At 36.3% G+C, this 19,096-nt stretch overlaps 1 protein-coding gene across 1 annotated transcript in view; it reads left to right on the forward strand.

The window, feature by feature from the left end:
* Positions 1–19,096, forward strand: part of LOC150075924 (NEDD8 ultimate buster 1-like) — a 106,839-nt gene that overhangs the window by 39,650 nt on the left and 48,093 nt on the right. Inside the window, exons 9-10 of the mRNA XM_090387201.1 lie at positions 118–194; positions 8,482–8,589. Coding sequence (XP_090243327.1) covers positions 118–194; positions 8,482–8,589 — 185 coding nt within the window. The remainder of the gene's footprint in view (positions 1–117; positions 195–8,481; positions 8,590–19,096) is intronic.

The following is a 19,096-nucleotide window of genomic DNA, read 5'->3' on the forward strand; positions in this document are numbered from 1 at the left end:
GGAACATAAAACATGTTATTTTCTTCTGTAATGAGTAATGTAAATGAGTGCTTAAATCCATTCATGTGTATTGTATTCGTTTATAAGATATATCATGTGTTTTTAATTTACATTTAGGACCAAGACTACAGACTTGTGAAAGTTGTTTCCATCGTAGTTATGGACCTAACTTAGAACGTTTGCAAGCAGTAAAGGTAATAACAGTTTTCAATGTATTTTGATATTGTAGTATAATCCAAAGTGAAACAAACAATTCTTCTAAATTAACTGATTGATATTAAATATGTCATTTCTGTTTTATCTAAACTTTAATCCAATGAGTAGTAATCCTCATTTCTGAAAAATCATTATACAGTAGAGCATCAATAATCTGAACTAATTGGGACCGGAGGTAGTTTGGACTTCTGATTTGTTCGGATTTTCAAACTTATCAAAAATACTGTTTGGAGACTAAAAAAAAAATTTAGTAAGTTTAGAAATAAAAACACTGGCTTTAAATCTGAGAGACTGCTTAATTTTATTTTGTTAAAATCCAGCACCTTTTCACAAACAAAGATCCAGATATGGTTTTTCCTGAACTTTGTCTCTGTGTGAACCACAAATAAATGGCATCTTTGAGGACTGGGTCATTAGCTGTTCTAATAGGGTTTTTTTTTTTTTTTTTTTTTTGCACCATCTGAATCAAGTTTCGATGCAAATTTTAAATTATTTTCCTTTTTAAAATTGTTTAAAAACAACAATTCCCTTGTTGTTTTTAAAGTCTATTATGATTGACTTTCCAACCTCGTAAAATTTTGCTGGTGAAGAACCCGCATTCTTCCTTTGGAAGTCTGTTTAAAATCTCAATCTTCAATTCAATTGTTAAAAATTTCTGCCTCCTTTTAAAAGATAAGTAAAACTACAGTATGGTAAAATAAAATTCTATTCAGAATCTTTTTACTGTGTATCTCACTTGTGCGTACCATGTTAGTTGCAATTTCTTCATACTGTATTTTTTGTTATTGATTGATGCTTATTTATTTTTTTACTGTTTTAGATTTTACAACCCAGAAAAAAAAAAAAAGTTGGTGAACAGAAATATCAGATTGCAAAATGTGTTGAATAACAAATTACAAAGTGCTATGTTTAGTTAGTACTGTATGTATATCAATTAAGCTATGCACAAATTTTTAAACTAAGCATAAATTTTTATTTTTATTTTGCTAACCTGTGGATAGTATTCTTTTAATTTTCCCATATCATTTAATTTTGTTAATTGGTAAGGGGGGGGAAGATGTAAATTTATGCTTTATATCTCCATTTTTATAGCCTGTGGATAATATTCCTCCAATTTTCACTTATTATAATTGCCATTCAATAGAATCAAAATTCAATTCGCAAATGTGATCACAATAACTGGCACTTATTGAATTATTTTATGGCACTAGCATAAAAAAAATAAATGCTGGTTCATTCGAATTTTCGATGCTCTGCTGTACATCTAAATAGAATAGTGGTTTGAAATAGATGGTTTTGGTGGTGACAACAGTAAACTGTTTAACTATGTATGTAAAAATTTTATTTTCTCTAAAAATAAATCTGTAATATCTCCAACAATTCCCATAACAATTTTTCCTTGCAATTTCCATTAATCATATCATTTTCAGTTGTCTTTAGCCACATCAAAGCAATGGTTAACTTTGGTGTGGCTTACTTGTGCCCACTTTTATTTATTACAAAATAAATACAATACACATAGCGGAATGAAAATGAAGGTTTATTTTCATTTAACCAAGATAATGGGTAAAGTAATTACTCTTATTTTTCCTTATTCTAGTAATTAAATGATATTTAAATTAAATTAAATATCAAAAGCAGCTGCATGTTGCTTTTGATACTTTTTAGAAATGTGGAAAGGCAGAAATTCTTCTGTACAAAAAATGAGTTTTGTTCAAGACAAAATATACCATCCGAGGGATTTGTGCATTTGTCACTTCCTTAACTCTTTTAGTATGAAGTTCAGCAGAAGTAACAGAACTTTGTGTATTTGTTGTGGAAAAACCAGTATAAATTTTCATTGTAAGTGTCTTACTTTTTTTTCCCTCTCCCCCCCTATATGTTTTCTGGCAGAACAGCTAGAAACAGAGCATCATAACATTTTTTTTTTTTTTTTTTTTGAAATTTGGATCCATTGTCAGGAGGAGATCCATTCCATTAATGCAGAAAGCCAAACACTAAAGCCATAGAGCAAGATTCAAAAAAACTAGGGAATTAAAGGAAATCATCCTGAACAGAACTACTATGAAGAATTTTCAGTATCTTGTGCTTCAGCTTATTCAAAAATGATGTCATGGGCCACAGTAGATTCAATAAATTGTGTTGCATTCATATTACCAACAACTTATTACTGCTGTTGTTGGGTTTTATTGCACATTAGCAACTAAGGCTATAATGCGCCCTTACTACTGCCAGAGTAACAGTGGTAATACCAGCCATGAAGAAGTTTTTACCTCTATAGGTTTTTTCTCCAACAGTGATGACATTATTAATAGTGATATTGTTCCATTATGAATTAATTGGCACAAAACAGTTATTTGTGCTATATGAAGAGACATTAGCTGTATCCTGTAGTTAAATGTTTTACTTGCTGTGCAATTGTACATCTTTTAAATGAAAGGTCTACAGTTAAATTTCGTCACTGTTTGGTAGAATATTTTATTGGCCTTTTTTTATAAAAGTACATGACCTAGTCTCAGACAAAGAGATTGATTTTATTGATTTGAAATTATTGTTTTTCTAAAACTTTTGATTTAAATTTAGTAGTATAACATTATTTTGTGATTTTTTGATTAATTTGGTGTATTTATTCTTTACTCGGCCTTGTAAAAGTATCGGTAAGGGTTTCCACGTGTTCGTAACTACCGTTACCGTTAGTAACTTTCCCGCCATTGTGATACCGTACTAGATAGCGTTAGTTGAACTTCGTTAGCAGTTAAATTGTACGTTTAAATAAATACATATAACGACTTAGATTACAAACATAATATAATTAATAACATAACATAATTAATTAATAAATTAATAGAATCATGACTCAGACCAGAGCAGCAAAGCAAAACGCTCAAGCTAATGGAAGTGCTGTGGCTCAGAGCAGAACTGAGGGGGGCAGTTGTCCTCTGACTCACAGCCTTATAAAATGCACTGTTTGCTTGATGTTTGCAGAGAAATCGGGTACGGGACATGATACTGCCAAGGGGGATGTCTTTGTGTGTGCGCGATGCAAGGAGTGTATCGATATCAGGCAACAACTCGGCGTTCTTGTGGGCCTATATGAGAGCTTGAAGGACAGGGTGGATGCCCTCGAAGAAACTAAATTGAGGGGCCCATCAAGCTCTCAGCTGCCCACATCAACGCCAGAGCTTGCACTTGGGCATCGCGTGACACAGAGACAACCCCTAAGGCAGAATGCGCTGGTCCCGAAGGAACTAGTAGTTGTTGGTGACTCTATTGTCAGGGAAACGGGGAACATGCTTTGTAAAAAAGATAGGTGGAACAGGACCAGGGTATGTCTGCCAGGGGCAAAGGTTGATGACGTTGTAGAGCGAATATCATCTTTTAAGGGCACAAAAGGTGATATAGTTGTACACGTTGGCACTAATAATATTAAGAGTAGGAGACTGGCAGAATTACTTAACAAGTACAGGTCACTGTTGAACAAAAGCCGAGAATTAGGGTTGAATTTGAAAGTGTCTGCAATTCTGCCCAGACACGATAGGAGGGAGTATATGATGAGAGCCTTGTCGATCAATTCGGCCCTGAAAAGATTGTGCAAGGCTCAAGGGGTAGAATTTTTTTCAGCCTGGACTGTACTTGTTAACAGGAGAGATTGCTTCTACAGGGATGCGATACACTTAAATAGAAAGGGTGCAAGAATATTTGCTGATGCTATCGAGGCAGTGTTAGGTGGGTCGGAAAACTGCTAGCTTGGGGGGAGACAAAGACCAATAGATTGACAGTAGCCACTGGCAGAGGTGAAAGAGATTCTTGCACTGCTTCTATTAGAATGAGCAGAAGCCTGAAAAACAAGATGCATGGTATTTCAGAGACTGCTGGGAGCCATTGCGGTACAAGTAAACACATGGGTTGTGTTAGGGTAGCTAAGAATAGAAACAGGTGCAGGTATACTTGCGTGTACACCAATGCTAGGAGTTTAGTAAATAAATTTGATTAATTTGAGGTATTGCTCAAAACATCGAAGGCAGATATTGTTGGGATATCAGAGACGTGGTGTCACACAGATATAAGGGATGCAGAACTGCAATTTGGGGAGTACAACGTCTACAGAAAGGATAGACAGGATAGGAAGGGAGGAGGGGTTATGTTATTAGTTAAGAAACACATAAAATCCAAGGAAGTGAAGCCAGTCGACATCGCTGGACAGTGCAGTGTGGAGTCAGTTTGGTGTGACATAAACATTGGGAGATCAAAATTGAGAGTAGGAGTGTGCTATAGGCCTAATGACTCTGATGAGTATAATAAGGAACTGTACAGGGAAATAGAGTGGGCCAGTAAATCAGAGTGTCTTATAATGGGAGATTTTAATTTCCCAGATATTGACTGGAATTTGGGGGCTGGTTACTCACACACTAGCAGGACTTTAGTGGATTTATTGGATGATTGTTTTCCACATCAGCATGTTCGGGAGGCAACTAGAGGGAGTAATACTCTTGATTTGATTATCAGCAGTGATTCTTCATGCATTAAGAATCTGCAGATAAATGAACCACTAGGTGGCAGTGATCACAGTGTGCTGAAGTGGGATTTACTCAAAGAGGTAACTACCATTAGGGGTAAAGGGAAGGGTTATTGCTTCCGTAAAGGCGACTACGATGGACTGAGACAGTATTTAAATTCTATACAGTGGGACCAACTGATGATGTTACCAACAGCAAATTCAAAATGGGAAGCATTCAAAGAACTTATCTTGGAAGCTACTAGGCTTTACATACCAACTAAGAAATATTGTTCAAGGTTTAGGCCAGAATGGATGTCAGATGAACTAATGAGGTATATGGCAGAGAAGAAAAATGCATGGGATACATACAAATTAACACATGACACAGAAGCCTATGATAGATACAAGTTGATATGCAACCAAGTTACAAAGGAGGTTAGGCAGGCGAAGGCAGATTACGAGAAATCCTTGGCAAGGGATGCAAAGAAAAACAGCAAAGAGTTCTTTACTTATGTAAACTCTAGAAGGAAGGGGATGAATCAGATTGGTCCACTTGATATTGATGGGTCAATTGTTGATGATCCTGCTCAGGTAGCTAACAAACTAAATGAATATTTTGCATCGACATTCACACATGAGGAGTTATTCAGCGAGGGGAATGCCAGAGGTGTACTCAACTCTAGCAGTAAGCTACAGAATCTTGAAATAACTGGGAGTAAAGTGGAGGAGAAACTGTTGAAGATAAACACAAGAAAGGCACCCGGGGTGGATGGGATCTATCCAGTTATATTAAACGAGGCAGCAAAGGAAGTAAGCAAACCCTTAGCCATAATTATGAGAGCTTCCTTGGACTCAGGGGAGGTACCCATAGACTGGAAATGTGCAAATGTGACCCCAATTCACAAAGGAGGATCAAAGGCTGACACAAGTAATTATAGACCTGTGAGCTTAACTTCTGTTCCAGGAAAATTAATGGAGGCACTGGTTAAAGAAGCACTGCAGGATCATTTAGACAAGACTTCAGTTATAGCTCAGACACAGCATGGTTTTGTTAAGGGGAAGTCTTGCCTGACCAACTTGATTGGATACTATGATGCAGTCACAAAAGAACTGGATGCAGGGAATAACTTTGATATTATATACTTGGATCTTAGAAAGGCTTTTGATACTGTTGCACATGGAAGACTGCTACACAAATTGGAGCAGTGTGACATTGGAGGCAAATTGCTGCTATGGATAAAGGGGTGGTTGAGGGGGAGAAGACAGAGAGTGGTAATCAATGGACACTGCTCATCGTGGACTGATGTTATTAGTGGAGTCCCTCAGGGCTCAGTGTTGGGTCCATTATTGTTTTCTGTATTTATAAATGATATTGATGATGGTATATCGGGCTTAATGTCCAAGTTTGCAGACGATACAAAGGTTGGCAGGGTTGTCAAGGACACTACTGAAACTATGCTGCTGCAACAGGATCTGGAAAGGTTGAGCAGATGGGCTGAGAGGTGGCAAATGAAGTTTAACATTGATAAATGTAAAGTACTACACATGGGAAACAGCAACCCCAGAGCAACGTATCAACTCTGTGGTACTACACTGACAGTGGTAGAGAGTGAAAGGGACTTGGGGGTGGTTGTGCAGGCAGATATGAGGTTCTCTGAGCAGTGCAGACGGGCTGCAAGAGTAGCTCATGGAGTATTGTCAATGATATACAGGAATTTTTCCAGCAGGGATAAGGAGGTGATTATTCCATTGTATAAGGCGATGGTCAGGCCACACCTAGAGTACTGTATACAGGTCTGGAGACCTCGTTTCAAGAAGGATGTAGAGCTACTGGAACGAGTACAGAGAAGGGCAACAAGATTAGTGAATGGAACAAAGGGGTGCTCTTACGAAGAAAGGCTTAAGTTTTGCAAATTACAGTGTCTGGAGACTAGGCACCAGCGAGGTGATCTGATAGAGGTGTATAAAGCCTTGAATGGTTTAAGCATGCTCAATGCTGATGGGATTCTTCCTCTAGCCCAGAAAAATCACCTGAGAGGGCATAAATTCAAATTGAGGAAAGACAGATGTAGGATAGACGTGCGGAAATTTGCCTTTAGCCAGCGGGTGGTTGGTTGGTGGAACAGACTTCCATCCCTTGTGGTGGAGGTTGATAGCCTAAATAAGTTTAAGGCTCAGCTGGACAGGTATTTTGAACGAACAGAGGGGTGAAGTGGAAGTGGGTTTTTTTTTTTTTGGCTGATGCTGCATAAGCTTGCTTTCTTGCATCAAATGCCTCTACTAATGCTAAAGCACACACACAGTATTCTTTTCTGGTAGCTTAAGTTTTCAATTCAATGTACTGATACAAAAATGGGGCTGTGCTATATGCATGCGTGTGTGTGTGTGTGTGCGTGCATGTGGCAGTTTATGGGCCCAATAATGTACATCTACCTAATAACACATGTTCAAATTTCCCATTCCTATTGAATGGCCCTGAACTCTCTTCAGCATTACTGCTCCCCAATGTCAGATTTAGCTGGCATTCATTCTGGCACACAATTTTATAAAAGCTTTAAAATAAGGTTGTCCCCACCCAGCAACCTGTAATTGCATTGTTTACCAGGTATCTGCTGCAACTTTTGGGGCCCTTGCTATTCACAGACACCTCATCTGCAGTAGTGTTTAGGTGAATTACTGAATATATAGCACTTGTCATTGGTTGAAGATTTTCTCATCCACCTCCAGACTACAAGACCATTTTCAGCTCTTCCTTGCATTAAAGGTTTATTGTATCACTGTTTCCTGTAATGTGGGAATTCCATTCTGCTCTTATACCACCCTGACTGGTAGAGAGTTTGATCTATTGTACTACTGGTAATGTACATTGACATTGTTACAGTGTATTGTATGGTGAATTCCTTCACTACTGTCTCTTCTGCAGTTGTGCAAGAACACCAATTATTTGCACTGTGTTATTGACAATAGTAACTGCATTTCTGGCACTCAAAGTTGCAATTTTCCATTTCACAGTGTATTACCTCACAATACTTACCCATAGTTGATACCTAAAATGTGGCTTGGTCTGCTTTCTACTGAATACTGTCCACATTGGACAGTATTCAGCAGAATACTTCATACAGAGAAGTATTCTGTTAGCCTTCATACAGAGAATAGCCAGATAGTTCTGAAACTTTTGAAATTAATATCAAACAACAATCTTCTTGTCAGCACATGTATGATCACATATGGATAAACATAGTGATTGCTTCAGTTATGCATGCTCTGTCTGTGGAAGAGTAGGTGATGGTGTGTGTGTGTGTGTGTGTGTGTGTGTGTGTGTGTGTGTGTGTGTGTGTGTGTGTGTGTGTGTGTGTGTGTGAGAGAGAGAGAGAGAGAGAGAGAGAGAGAGAGAGAGAGAGAGAGAGAGAGAGAGAGAGAGAGAGAGAGATCTTCATCAGCACAAGTTGTTTTTAAATGTATATGATTGGTATAACCTCTTTCTCTAGATAGTTTTGAGCAAACTTGGTTTGCTACATACTGTGTACAGTTGAAACATTAAATGTTAATTTTGAAAATTTGTGAACACGTCATCTCCACAAACTTAGTGAGCATGTATATCTAAACCATTCATTTACTATATAACTGCATTATTCATATGCATTTTTCATGTATCCAACAAAGCTAAAGTACTGTGGGATCTCTTTATTTATTTATTTATTTCCAATATTCATGGTATTATCTTCATTATTGTTGTATTGAATGTCATTTTTTTTATCTGATAAAAGGGTGCAACAGGAAACGAAGCAGCATTATTTGTAAGACTTCATATTATACAAGGTATAGTGGCATATCACAATAATCTCAAAGAGCAAGCAAGGAATATTTTAAACAAAGTAAGTTTTCTTTTATATAAAATAAGGCAAACATTTTCTTTTATATTAAATAAGATGAATTGATAACTTTCAGCTCAAAGAAGCTCTCAGAAGCTGAACTGAGTTCAAGAACAGGTGAAATATATGCTATTAATGTAAACTGACATAAAGGCATCAACATCGCATGCTGGTGTTGGCAGCATAATGATATGGGGAGGGTTTCATGGCACTCGTTTGGTCTTTAGATACCAGAGGCTGTGACATTCAACATGTGAATGTCACAGCCTATTTGAATGCTGTTACCAACCAGGTGTTTTCCTTAAAGCCTGCAGTTTATCCATCTGGTTATGGTTACTTCCAGCAAAGTAATGCACCATGTCACAATGTATGGATCATTTGAGAGTAGTTTCAGGAACTGCTCATCACAGATATCAATAACCCAATTTAGCAGCTGTGTGACAAAGGGGAACGAGCTGTTTTATTATTTTATTAGGGGTTTACTACTGTCCAATCTTTGGCAAATGTGGTATGGCAGTGGAGACCCGCCACAAACAGCTCATTTCACCTCATCCCACAGTTTATTAGGACAGAGTACCTAATAAATTGACCACTCAGTCTATATGTAGAATTTTTTCCTAGGAACCTGAGCAAGTTGAATGGGGTATTCTTGATTTGTCCTCTTCTTATGCTGATAATTCAGAAAATCCCTACTTGGGATTTAAGTTCAGCATATTTGATATCACATTTTTCAAGAAATCATGAAAAGGAACAAAACAAATAAAGAAGCATAAAATTTAAGTACATTCTGCCTGAAACAAAGGGTACATCAATTAAAATTTAAAAACAATGGGCACAGAACAGATGTATGAAAATTTACATTCAGCTAAAGAGTAATTGATTGTTGGAATAAACTTCCACCTTGTGTTGTAGAAGTGGATAGTTTTAATAAATTTAAAGTAAGTATGAACAAATTATTGGCAAAAATAGGCAAATTAAGTTTTTTTTTTTTTTTTTTTTTTTTTTTTATCCCTGGTGCTGGGAAATGACCGCAGCCAAATCAGCAATTCCCAATAATAATTGCTACCTGTCAGTCCCTTATATAGACTACAGGCAAATAATACATCAAAAGATACACTCCCAATGGCAGGATTCATGTAATAGACAAACTACGAACAAATTATATCATATAAAGCCTGTAATTGAACCATGGCAGTACAGTCTAGTCTGCTCAGGAATCGTAAGGAAGAAGTTGTTCTTGTCCGGACCCGCATAGGACACAGTCATCTGACACATTCGTATTTGCTGAGGGCTGATGACCCTCCTATATGTGAGTCCTGTTACAGTTTTATCAATTAAACACATTTTAATGACTGTTCAGATTTTATCAATATACGTTTTATCGCTTTTAACCATCTGACTGAGCCTTATGCACTCAGTCAGATTTTATCCAACAATGACAGTGTCTACCATTTTTAAATTTTTACACCATATTAAATTATATAAATGTATATAAACTCCTGAATATATACAGTGGATTCCGGTTAATCTGGGCAGTCATTTATATGGGACAAATCTTAAAGAACAGAACCCAATCGAGAAAATAGCCAGGGTTTACTTCGCTTAATTGAGACAACATGCCGTTTAATCGGGGCAGGAGACTGCACCACTTGAGATTACCTTGTCTCCAACCATATCACATTGTCCGGTCGTATTTCTGGAGGTCACAACCATTAATCAATTAGCAGTTTCCGATTTATTGGGCTTTTCTGTTAGTGCAATCTATTATAAATGGATAGTAAACTCGATCTTAATGAATTTGTGATAATACCAACACCTGGAATTCTGTGGGTGTTTGCGTTATTATGGTGAAATGTGTTTACACTTCCATGAAATCTTCAATCATATAAAAAAATAAATTTTCACAATCTTCTCTTCATTCCTATTTTTTAAGCTTTGCAACTTGTTACTCCATTCTCACTTGCGCATATCATGTTACTTGCGATTTGTGTGTGCCATGTTCTTTGTTATTGATTGCTTATCATTTTTACTGTTTTAAATTTTGACACCCAACCACAAAAATTAGTGAACAGAAATATCAACTAGTTAGTATGTACATATTACAGTATGTATTAATTAAGCTATGCACATAAGCGTAAATTTATTTTGCTAACCTGTGGAAAATATTCTTCCGATTTTCACATATCATTTAATTTTTTAATTGGTAAGGTAATGAAGTGTAAATTTGTACTTAATATATCTTTACTTTTATAACCTGTGGATAATATTCCTCCTATTTTCACCAATTAGAATCGCTTTTAATAGAATTAAAATTCAATTCACAAACGTGATCACAATGACCAGCGCTTACTACATATCGTATGGTTTGGTAAAATCAATCGCAGCTGTAATTTTAACTATTTGTGTGAAACTTCGCATAATTGGGGTAGCCGCTTAATCGGGCCGAAATGAACTAGTCCCGATGTGTCCCAAATAACTGGAATCGACTGTATATATTTTTAATACATATACTGCTTTTTACCATTATATGATTTGTGATCAGGTAATCTTTTTTCAAAAGTTACCAAAATTTATTTATATATATTTTTTAAACTGGTATAATTAATTATCTCCTGGCACATAATAACGAAGAGCAGTGTCCAGTGGTAATCATTGGACACTGCTCTTCGTGGACTAATGTTATTAGTGGAGCCCCCAAGGGTTCAGTGTTGGGTCCATTGTTGTTTAAAGATGATACAAAGGTTGGCAGGGTTGTTAATGATGCTAATGACAGTACGCTGCTGCAACAGGATCTAGAAAAGTTCAGCAGATGGGTTGAGAGGTGGCAACTGAAGTTTAACATTGACAAATGTAAAGTACTGCATATAGGAAGCAGTAATCCCAGAGTAACGTATCAACTGTGTGGTACTACACTGACAGTGGTAGAGAGTGAAAGGGACCTGGGGGTAATTGTGCAGGCAGATATGAAGTTTTCTGAGCAGTGCAGACGGTCTGCAAGAGAAAATATATGAGAGTGCTACCTCCTTTATTAGACTAAACAAAGACAGTAGGAAATTTAAAATCGAGAAAGGAGTTCGACAAGGAGACACAATATCTCCGAAGCTGCTTACTGCTGCCCTTGAGGAAGCTTTCAGAAGATTAGACTGGTCGCAGAAAGGAGTCAATGTGAACGGAGAGTACCTAAACCATTTACGATTTGCAGATGACACTGTGGTCATAAGCCACGATCCCAAAGAATTAGAGGAAAATCTTAATCAGTTATGCACAGTTAGTAAGGATTTTGGACTAAAGATGAATATGGCTAAAACAAAAGTAATGATGAACAAGTATGCCACAGAAAGGAAAATAATGATTGAAGGAGCAGTAATTGAAAAGGTGGAGTCATATACTTACCTGGGACAAGTCATTAGCTGTAATAATGATAAATGGCTGGAAGTCAAGAGAAGAATAAATTTTGGATGGATAGCATTCAGGAAAAATAGTCATATACTGAGGAGCAATATTCCAATTTTTCTGAAACATAAAATAATGAACCAATGTATACTCCCCACCATGACTTATTGAAGTGAAACTTGGGCACTCACCAAAAGAATGAAAAAGAAGCTGAAAACTACACAGCGAAGAATGGAAAGAATTATATTAGGAATCAGACTGTTAGATAAGAAGAGAAACAAATAGATTAGGCAGCAAACTCAAGTAAAGGACATTCTTATCAAAACTAAAGAACTAAAATGGTCTTGGGCAGCACACATAGCTCGAAGACATGATGACAGATGGACTAAGAAAATAACAGAATATGGTACCCAAGAGGAGGTAGAAGAAAACCTGGAAGACAACGACGGAGATGGACAGATGGCATTCACTTGTTCGTGGGTAGTAAATGGATCCATTGCACAAAAAAGGAGCTGGAAAGTTGCTGGAGAGGCCTTCATCCTACAGTAGATTGAAAATGGCTGAAGATGATGAGTGTGACAGAGTGATGATTTTTGGCATTCTGTGACAAATAAAAGCTTCATTTTACACTGAAATTTTTGTGTAATAAGCACTTATGAATTTTCTGTTTAAGTTGTATTACAATAAAATATTTTTTTCTAAAATTTGCTTTCGAAACATGAGTACATCTGATCATCAGGAAAATATGGGTTAGAACTAGATCTCTTTTAAAGTTTGTTTTTTTTTTTTTTTTTTTATTTCAGAAAATGGAGACAAGTGTGAATTCACCCTTCACATCATTTGATCTATGTTTAAATCTTTTAGTAGCCCATTTTGCAGAATTTTTATCATGTTTGATTCTTTGTAGATAATATCGTTGTATTGTTCACAGGATATGTTTAGTGCCTTTGCTATTTATTATGACCCTTTCCAGTGATATTTAAAATCAGGTCATGAATAGCATCAGTGTTTCTGTGGTTGACACTCATGAGTTGCACAGATATGGATTCATTCAACACAACAGGATACATATAATGTAATGTTCCGTTCGTTCGTTATTTGGTTTTTAGGAGCATTAGCAACTAAGGCCATATTGCTCCGGGATATGCGGTGGTCATTCCTTGACCTTTCCGCATACTCCGTATTTGGTGGTGACGGGCTCGAACCCCGGTCTAATCAAGAAGCATGTGCTACGCACTGCTGCTCCTTCCCACCTGGCTACGGAGGCGCCCATGTAATGTTCCATCTTATACTTGTTGATTTGCTTCTTATACCATCCTTTCAAAAAAAAGTTATTTTATTACTGTATATCTATCATTTTGTGAACTGATTGGTTTTATTAATTGGTATTAATGAATGGGACTTTTTTTTAAACCTTAACAAAAAGGATATTTAGGATTAACTCTAAAATTTGGTTACTTGCATATAAATGTTTTTAATTTAATGTTATGTTTATTTTCTTTTCAAATTATGAAATACAGGGTTGGTCAGAAACTTGTAAAGTACTCATGCATTATGGAAACCCTATTGTCTTGAAACTTGATACTGCGGCATGTTGGACAAGACAACCATAGCCAGGTGGGAAGGAGCAGCAGCAGTGCGTAGCACACGCTTCTTGATTAGACCGGGGTTCGAGCCCGTCACCACCAAATACGGAGGATGCGGAAAGGTCAGGGAATGACCACCGCATATCCCGGAGCAATATGGCCTTAGTTGCTAATGCTCCTGAAAACCAAATAACAAACAAACAAACAAACAACTTGTGTAATCAAGACCCACTAGTATCCATAAAATCGGATAAATTTTAACTCGTGATTTCCTGTTGTTTAGGATCTGTGATCTCATTTTAAATTAAATTTTTAAACCAATCTAAGATCTCAAGCTGACAAGGACAAAATTGAATATACTGAGTTATGCAAAGCTATTAGAAAGAGACTGAGAGAGGACTTAAGAAGATTTAACACAAGAAAAGTAGAACAAGCATTAAGGGAAAACAAAGGACTTAAATCAGCAGCCATAAGCAGTAATACAGAAAGACAAATGATACTGAAACCAAAGAATAGCGATGTCGTACTTATAAATAGCAGAGAGGGTATAATTCAAATAGTAGAACACTACTATAGAGAATTATACGAGGAGTGAGGGAATGTTGCCAGCAGTGGGGAAGATGGATTTCAAATTAGTAACTCATATGACATACCCGATATCCTTCTGATGAGGTAGAACATGCATTGAAGAAAATGAAGAATCAGAAAGCCCCAGGGGAAGATGAAGTTAAAATTGGGAAGAAGAGACACAACACAGAAATTGGCAAGACTCTTCACAAAATACATTAGGAAAGGCTTGATGCCTAAGGAGTGGAATAATGCAATCATAATTTTGCTGCATAAGAAGGGAGAGAAATCAGAAATTGGAAATTATAGACCAATTAGCTTGTTGTCCCACATCTATGAGTTTTTCACATAGGTCATTACTAACAGATTAGAAAGAATACTTGATGAGAATCAACCAAAAGAGCAAGCTGGATTTAGGACAGGATTCTCAATTATGGGTCTCCTTCACGTAATATCGCAGCTAATGGGGAAAGCACATGAATATAAAACACCATTATGTCTGGAATTTGTGGATTATGAAAAGGCATTTCACTCCATACAGCAAAAGGCAAAAGACAAGGCATAGATATCCCATACATTATGATATTGAAGAAAATATATGAGAATGCTTTGAGCTTTAATGCTTTAATATAATAAAGGAGGTATCCTTTATTAAACTAGACAAAGACAGTAGCAAATATTAAAATTGAGAAAGGAGTTTGACGAGGAGACACAATATCTCTGAAGTTGTTTACTGCTGCCATTGAGGAAGCTTTCAGAAGATTAGACTGGTCGCACAAAGCAGTCAATGTGAATGGAGAGTATCTAAACCATTTACAATATGCAGATGACATTGTGATCATAAGCCATGATCCCAAAGAATTAAGAGGAAAATCTTAATCAGGTATGCAGAGTTAGTAAGGATTTCGAACTAAAGATGAATATGGCTAAAACAAAAGTAATGATGAACAAGTATGCCACAGAAAGGGATATAATCATTGAAGGAGCAGTAATTGAAAGGTGGATTCATATACTTATCTGGGACAAGTCATTAGCTGTAATAATGATAAATGGCTAGAAGTCAAGAGAAGGGTAAATGTTGGTTGGATAGCATTCAGGAAACAGTCATACTCAGGAGCAATATCTCAATTTGTCTGAAACGTAAAATAATTAACCAATGTGTACTCCCTACCCTGACTTATGGAAACGAAACTTGGCACTCACTAAAAGAATGGAAGGGAAGCTGAAAACTACACAGCGAAGAATGGAACAAATTATATTAGGAATCAGACTGTTAGATAAGAAAAGAAACATGTGGATTAGGCAGCAAACACAAATAAAGGATATTCTTATCAAAACTGAAGAAGTGAAATGGACTTGGGCAGGACACATAGCTCGAAGACATGATGACAGATGGACTAAGAAAATAACAGAATGGTACCCAAGAGGAGAAGCTAAAAGAAAACCTTGAAGACAATAATGGAGATGGAGAGGTGAAATTCATGGGTTTGTGAACAGTAAATGGATGGGCATTGCACAAAACAGAAGAAACTGGAAAGTTGCTGGAGAGGTCTTCATCTTGCAGTGGATTGAAAACGGCTGGTGATGATGATGATCTCAAGCAGAATTTTTTTTTTTTTTTTAATATAAAAATATTTTAATAAGATTAATAAAACCAGAGCTATGGCGCTCAATGACTTCTACGTTGTAAAATATATTTAAAAATAGTAAGAGATTACCTTAATCTTTTTCGTAGAATGCTTCCAGTCAATGCTCTCATAGAATGCTTCCAGCCAAATGTAAGCAAATAAGGTAAACGAATAAAATAATTTAATGAATTCTTTCACTCATAGAGACATGAATTATTTTATGCACAATGGAATCGGAAGCCGAGAGTCCCAACCTGACCCTGAAATACATGAAACCAACCCATTGAAACCATTAGTGCGAGAATACATTGTGTCAGAATAATTGAAATAATTAAAAATGGAAAATTGATTATGAGAATAAATAATTAAAATCGCAACTATGAAATTTGGATAAACACGTTAAACATACAAATTAAACAAAATTTACTGTACTTTCCTTCCTTAAGCAGACTAAGCTTTTCTACTAATCATCTTGTTCACAAGTCAGAAATAATGCGAAATGTGTGTGTGTGTATATGTTAAGTTCTTAAATGAAGAGATTATTTGTGCTGGTTCGTTCGTAAAAAAGGCTAGAAATCCAAAATTAGGTAAGGACGGTGCACGTTGATACAATTTGCATGTAACTTCATTTCAAGGGTTTCAGCAAAGGAATATAATAATTTGATGTAATTATGTTGTATGTTCAAAATGTTCTCTTCATTAAATAGAAATGCATGACTTTCATTGACGGCATGAAAAGCCAATTCTGGTGTGGCTAAACGTGATGTGCAGACATAAGCGGCATGTTGTTTTACGTGTAAATCTAAAGTACACAGAGTCGACCCTTGTTACGATGAATCGCACTAACTACAAGAAATATTTTATTCAGTGTCATTTACTTGTACCAAGAAAGAGGGAAGAACTGTGTGATTTCTCAAAATATTAATGGAGATTCTGCATAGGCCTGGCTATGATTTAAATTCTGTATCTTTAAAGAGCTTATTGATTGAGTTGCTTGTGCCATTGTTCGATGTACAGTATAGAAAAAAATATTTTTTATTGGGTTTTTTTTATTGATATTGTATTTTTTGCTTGTAATTTGATTTGATTAATAAGTGGGTAGCTTCTATTTAAAATCCTGTTGGTTAGTATATCAATTTCTAAGTCTAAGGTTTGTCAGAAGTAGAATATTTGTAGGCTTTCAGGAACTGGTTAAATATTATGGACCTTTTATAAGTAAATGGATGATAACTTCTGTATGCAGAAACATACCAGTATTGTTGGGTTTCCAGTAAATGTTAAATTGTATTTTTCACATATCTCACAAGAGTGAAATTTAGAAATTTTGTTTCTTCATGTTCTTGCTCCAGTGTGAAATGTAATCTTGTATGAATGTTGTTAAATATCTGTTAAATGTCCTGAGTGGTCAAGAATCCATAACAATTATATTGTCAAGATATTCCCGTAGTAAGTAATGTGGGAGAGAAACAGTGTTAAATGTATTTGCTCGATGTTAGCAAGATAGATTTCCGCCATTAGGCTCTAAGGCTCAAACCCATAGGTAATCCGAAAAGCTACTTGTATATCTTGTCTTTAAAAGCAATATAATTAGCTTCAAGCAGAAGCTTAATTAAATGAAAACTTTCTTTTTTAGGTAATTTTGTGTGATTAATAGTGATGGTATTGTTTAACAATTCCCAAACTATATCAAGAGCATAGTCCACATTAACATTAGCGTACAAGGAAGTGACATCTAACGAAAACAGTTTATCTTTGCTGCCAAGCTCGATATCTTTTAAGACTATTAAATAGTGTGTCATTTTTTATACCAAATTTTATGATCCGCCTAAAAGGTTTTATGATGTTATATAAGTGTGTAGCTAAGTGTGAAAATGCTGAATTTTTGTAGGATACAATTGGCCGTATGGGAAAACCAGGTTTATGGAGTTTAACTTGTCCGAAATATTATAAGTCCTAGCTTTCAGCTCTTTTAATTGAACCATAGAAATAAAATCACTCTTACAGTATGAAGTTAATGTTTTGTTATATTGATTTACTAAATTCATAAATATAGACTAGTCTATCTCCCTGTGAGTGGAACTGTCCTATATAATGGAATCCAATTTGTTAATATAGTCCAATTTATTCAGAATAACTACTGTGTCCTCCTTATCTGCCCTTTGGAAATATCTTTATTTCCACAGAGATTACGTAATAGCTATAACCTCATTCTTATTTAACCTGGATAACCGAAGATTTTTGGAGTTAACTACTTGATTGACTTGCTGGGCTAATAAGTCTTTTTGAGGAATGTTGCGGAGACCAAACTCAAAATCTACCATGAATTGTTTATGTGGGTGTAAATTAAAATTCAGTCCCTTCGATAGGAGAGAGAGATCTGATCCTCTAATAACACATATGAAGAAAGATTAGTAACCTGTTTATATGTTGACTCATTATGTGTGTAATGTGTGGGGGTGGAACGTTTGTAAGCCTAGCTTGTGTTATGTGCAGTCCCATTCCCTTTATGCAGAGGAACAGTAAAAGTACCCGTATGTGTTTGAGCAACTGCTTGTGAAAGAGTGTTCAGGTTGTTAGTGGGTATATTGCAGCTGTACAAGGGGGTTTTAGTAGCATTTACTCAAGCCTGGTTTGAAACTGTTAATAATGCATTTAATTTATTTGAGGGCGCCTCCGTAGTCAGGTGGGAAGGAGCAGCAGTGCGTAGCACACGCTTCTTGATTAGACCGGGGTTCGAGCCCGTCACCACCAAATACGGAGGATGCGGAAAGGTCAGGGAATGACCACCGCATATCCCGGAGCAATATGGCCTTAGTTGCTAATGCTCCTAAAAACCAAAAAAACATAATTTATTTGAGTGCCTATTTTTTTATTTCTGTGGCTAATGCATCCCGCCTTAAATCTATAAAGGTTTTTAAGACTGACCAATCGTCTGGATGTAAATATATATATTTTAATACCTTAGTATTAAACCAGGGATGGGGCAAAAAAGAAAAATCCATCCACTACTAATGTGGGGATGGGCAGTCACCCACACGGATTTCCAAATGGAAACTTTCATACCCTTTCCTCCATTAAACCTTTAAGCTGTTCCAAATCTATAAACGTTCAACTTTCCAAACTACAGTAAACCCTCAGTAATCCGGACAGTTCTAAAAAAATTTAAAAGTGTAAAAATCAAATGACGATTGGGCTCAAAGGTCATATGTATTGTGTCCGGGGTCATTGGGCCGTGATGACTCACACTGCACAAACAGCTTGGTTCCTGGCTGCGGTTTGGACAGTTGTTTGTCGTTTGCTCCGCAGTTACGCACTTCTATCTTTTGTCGTTTGTGC

This window comes from Mastigoproctus giganteus, chromosome 13 (assembly GCF_048544385.1).
Source record: "Mastigoproctus giganteus isolate SK-2022 chromosome 13, ASM4854438v1, whole genome shotgun sequence".
Taxonomy (NCBI): Eukaryota; Metazoa; Arthropoda; class Arachnida; order Uropygi; family Thelyphonidae; genus Mastigoproctus; species Mastigoproctus giganteus.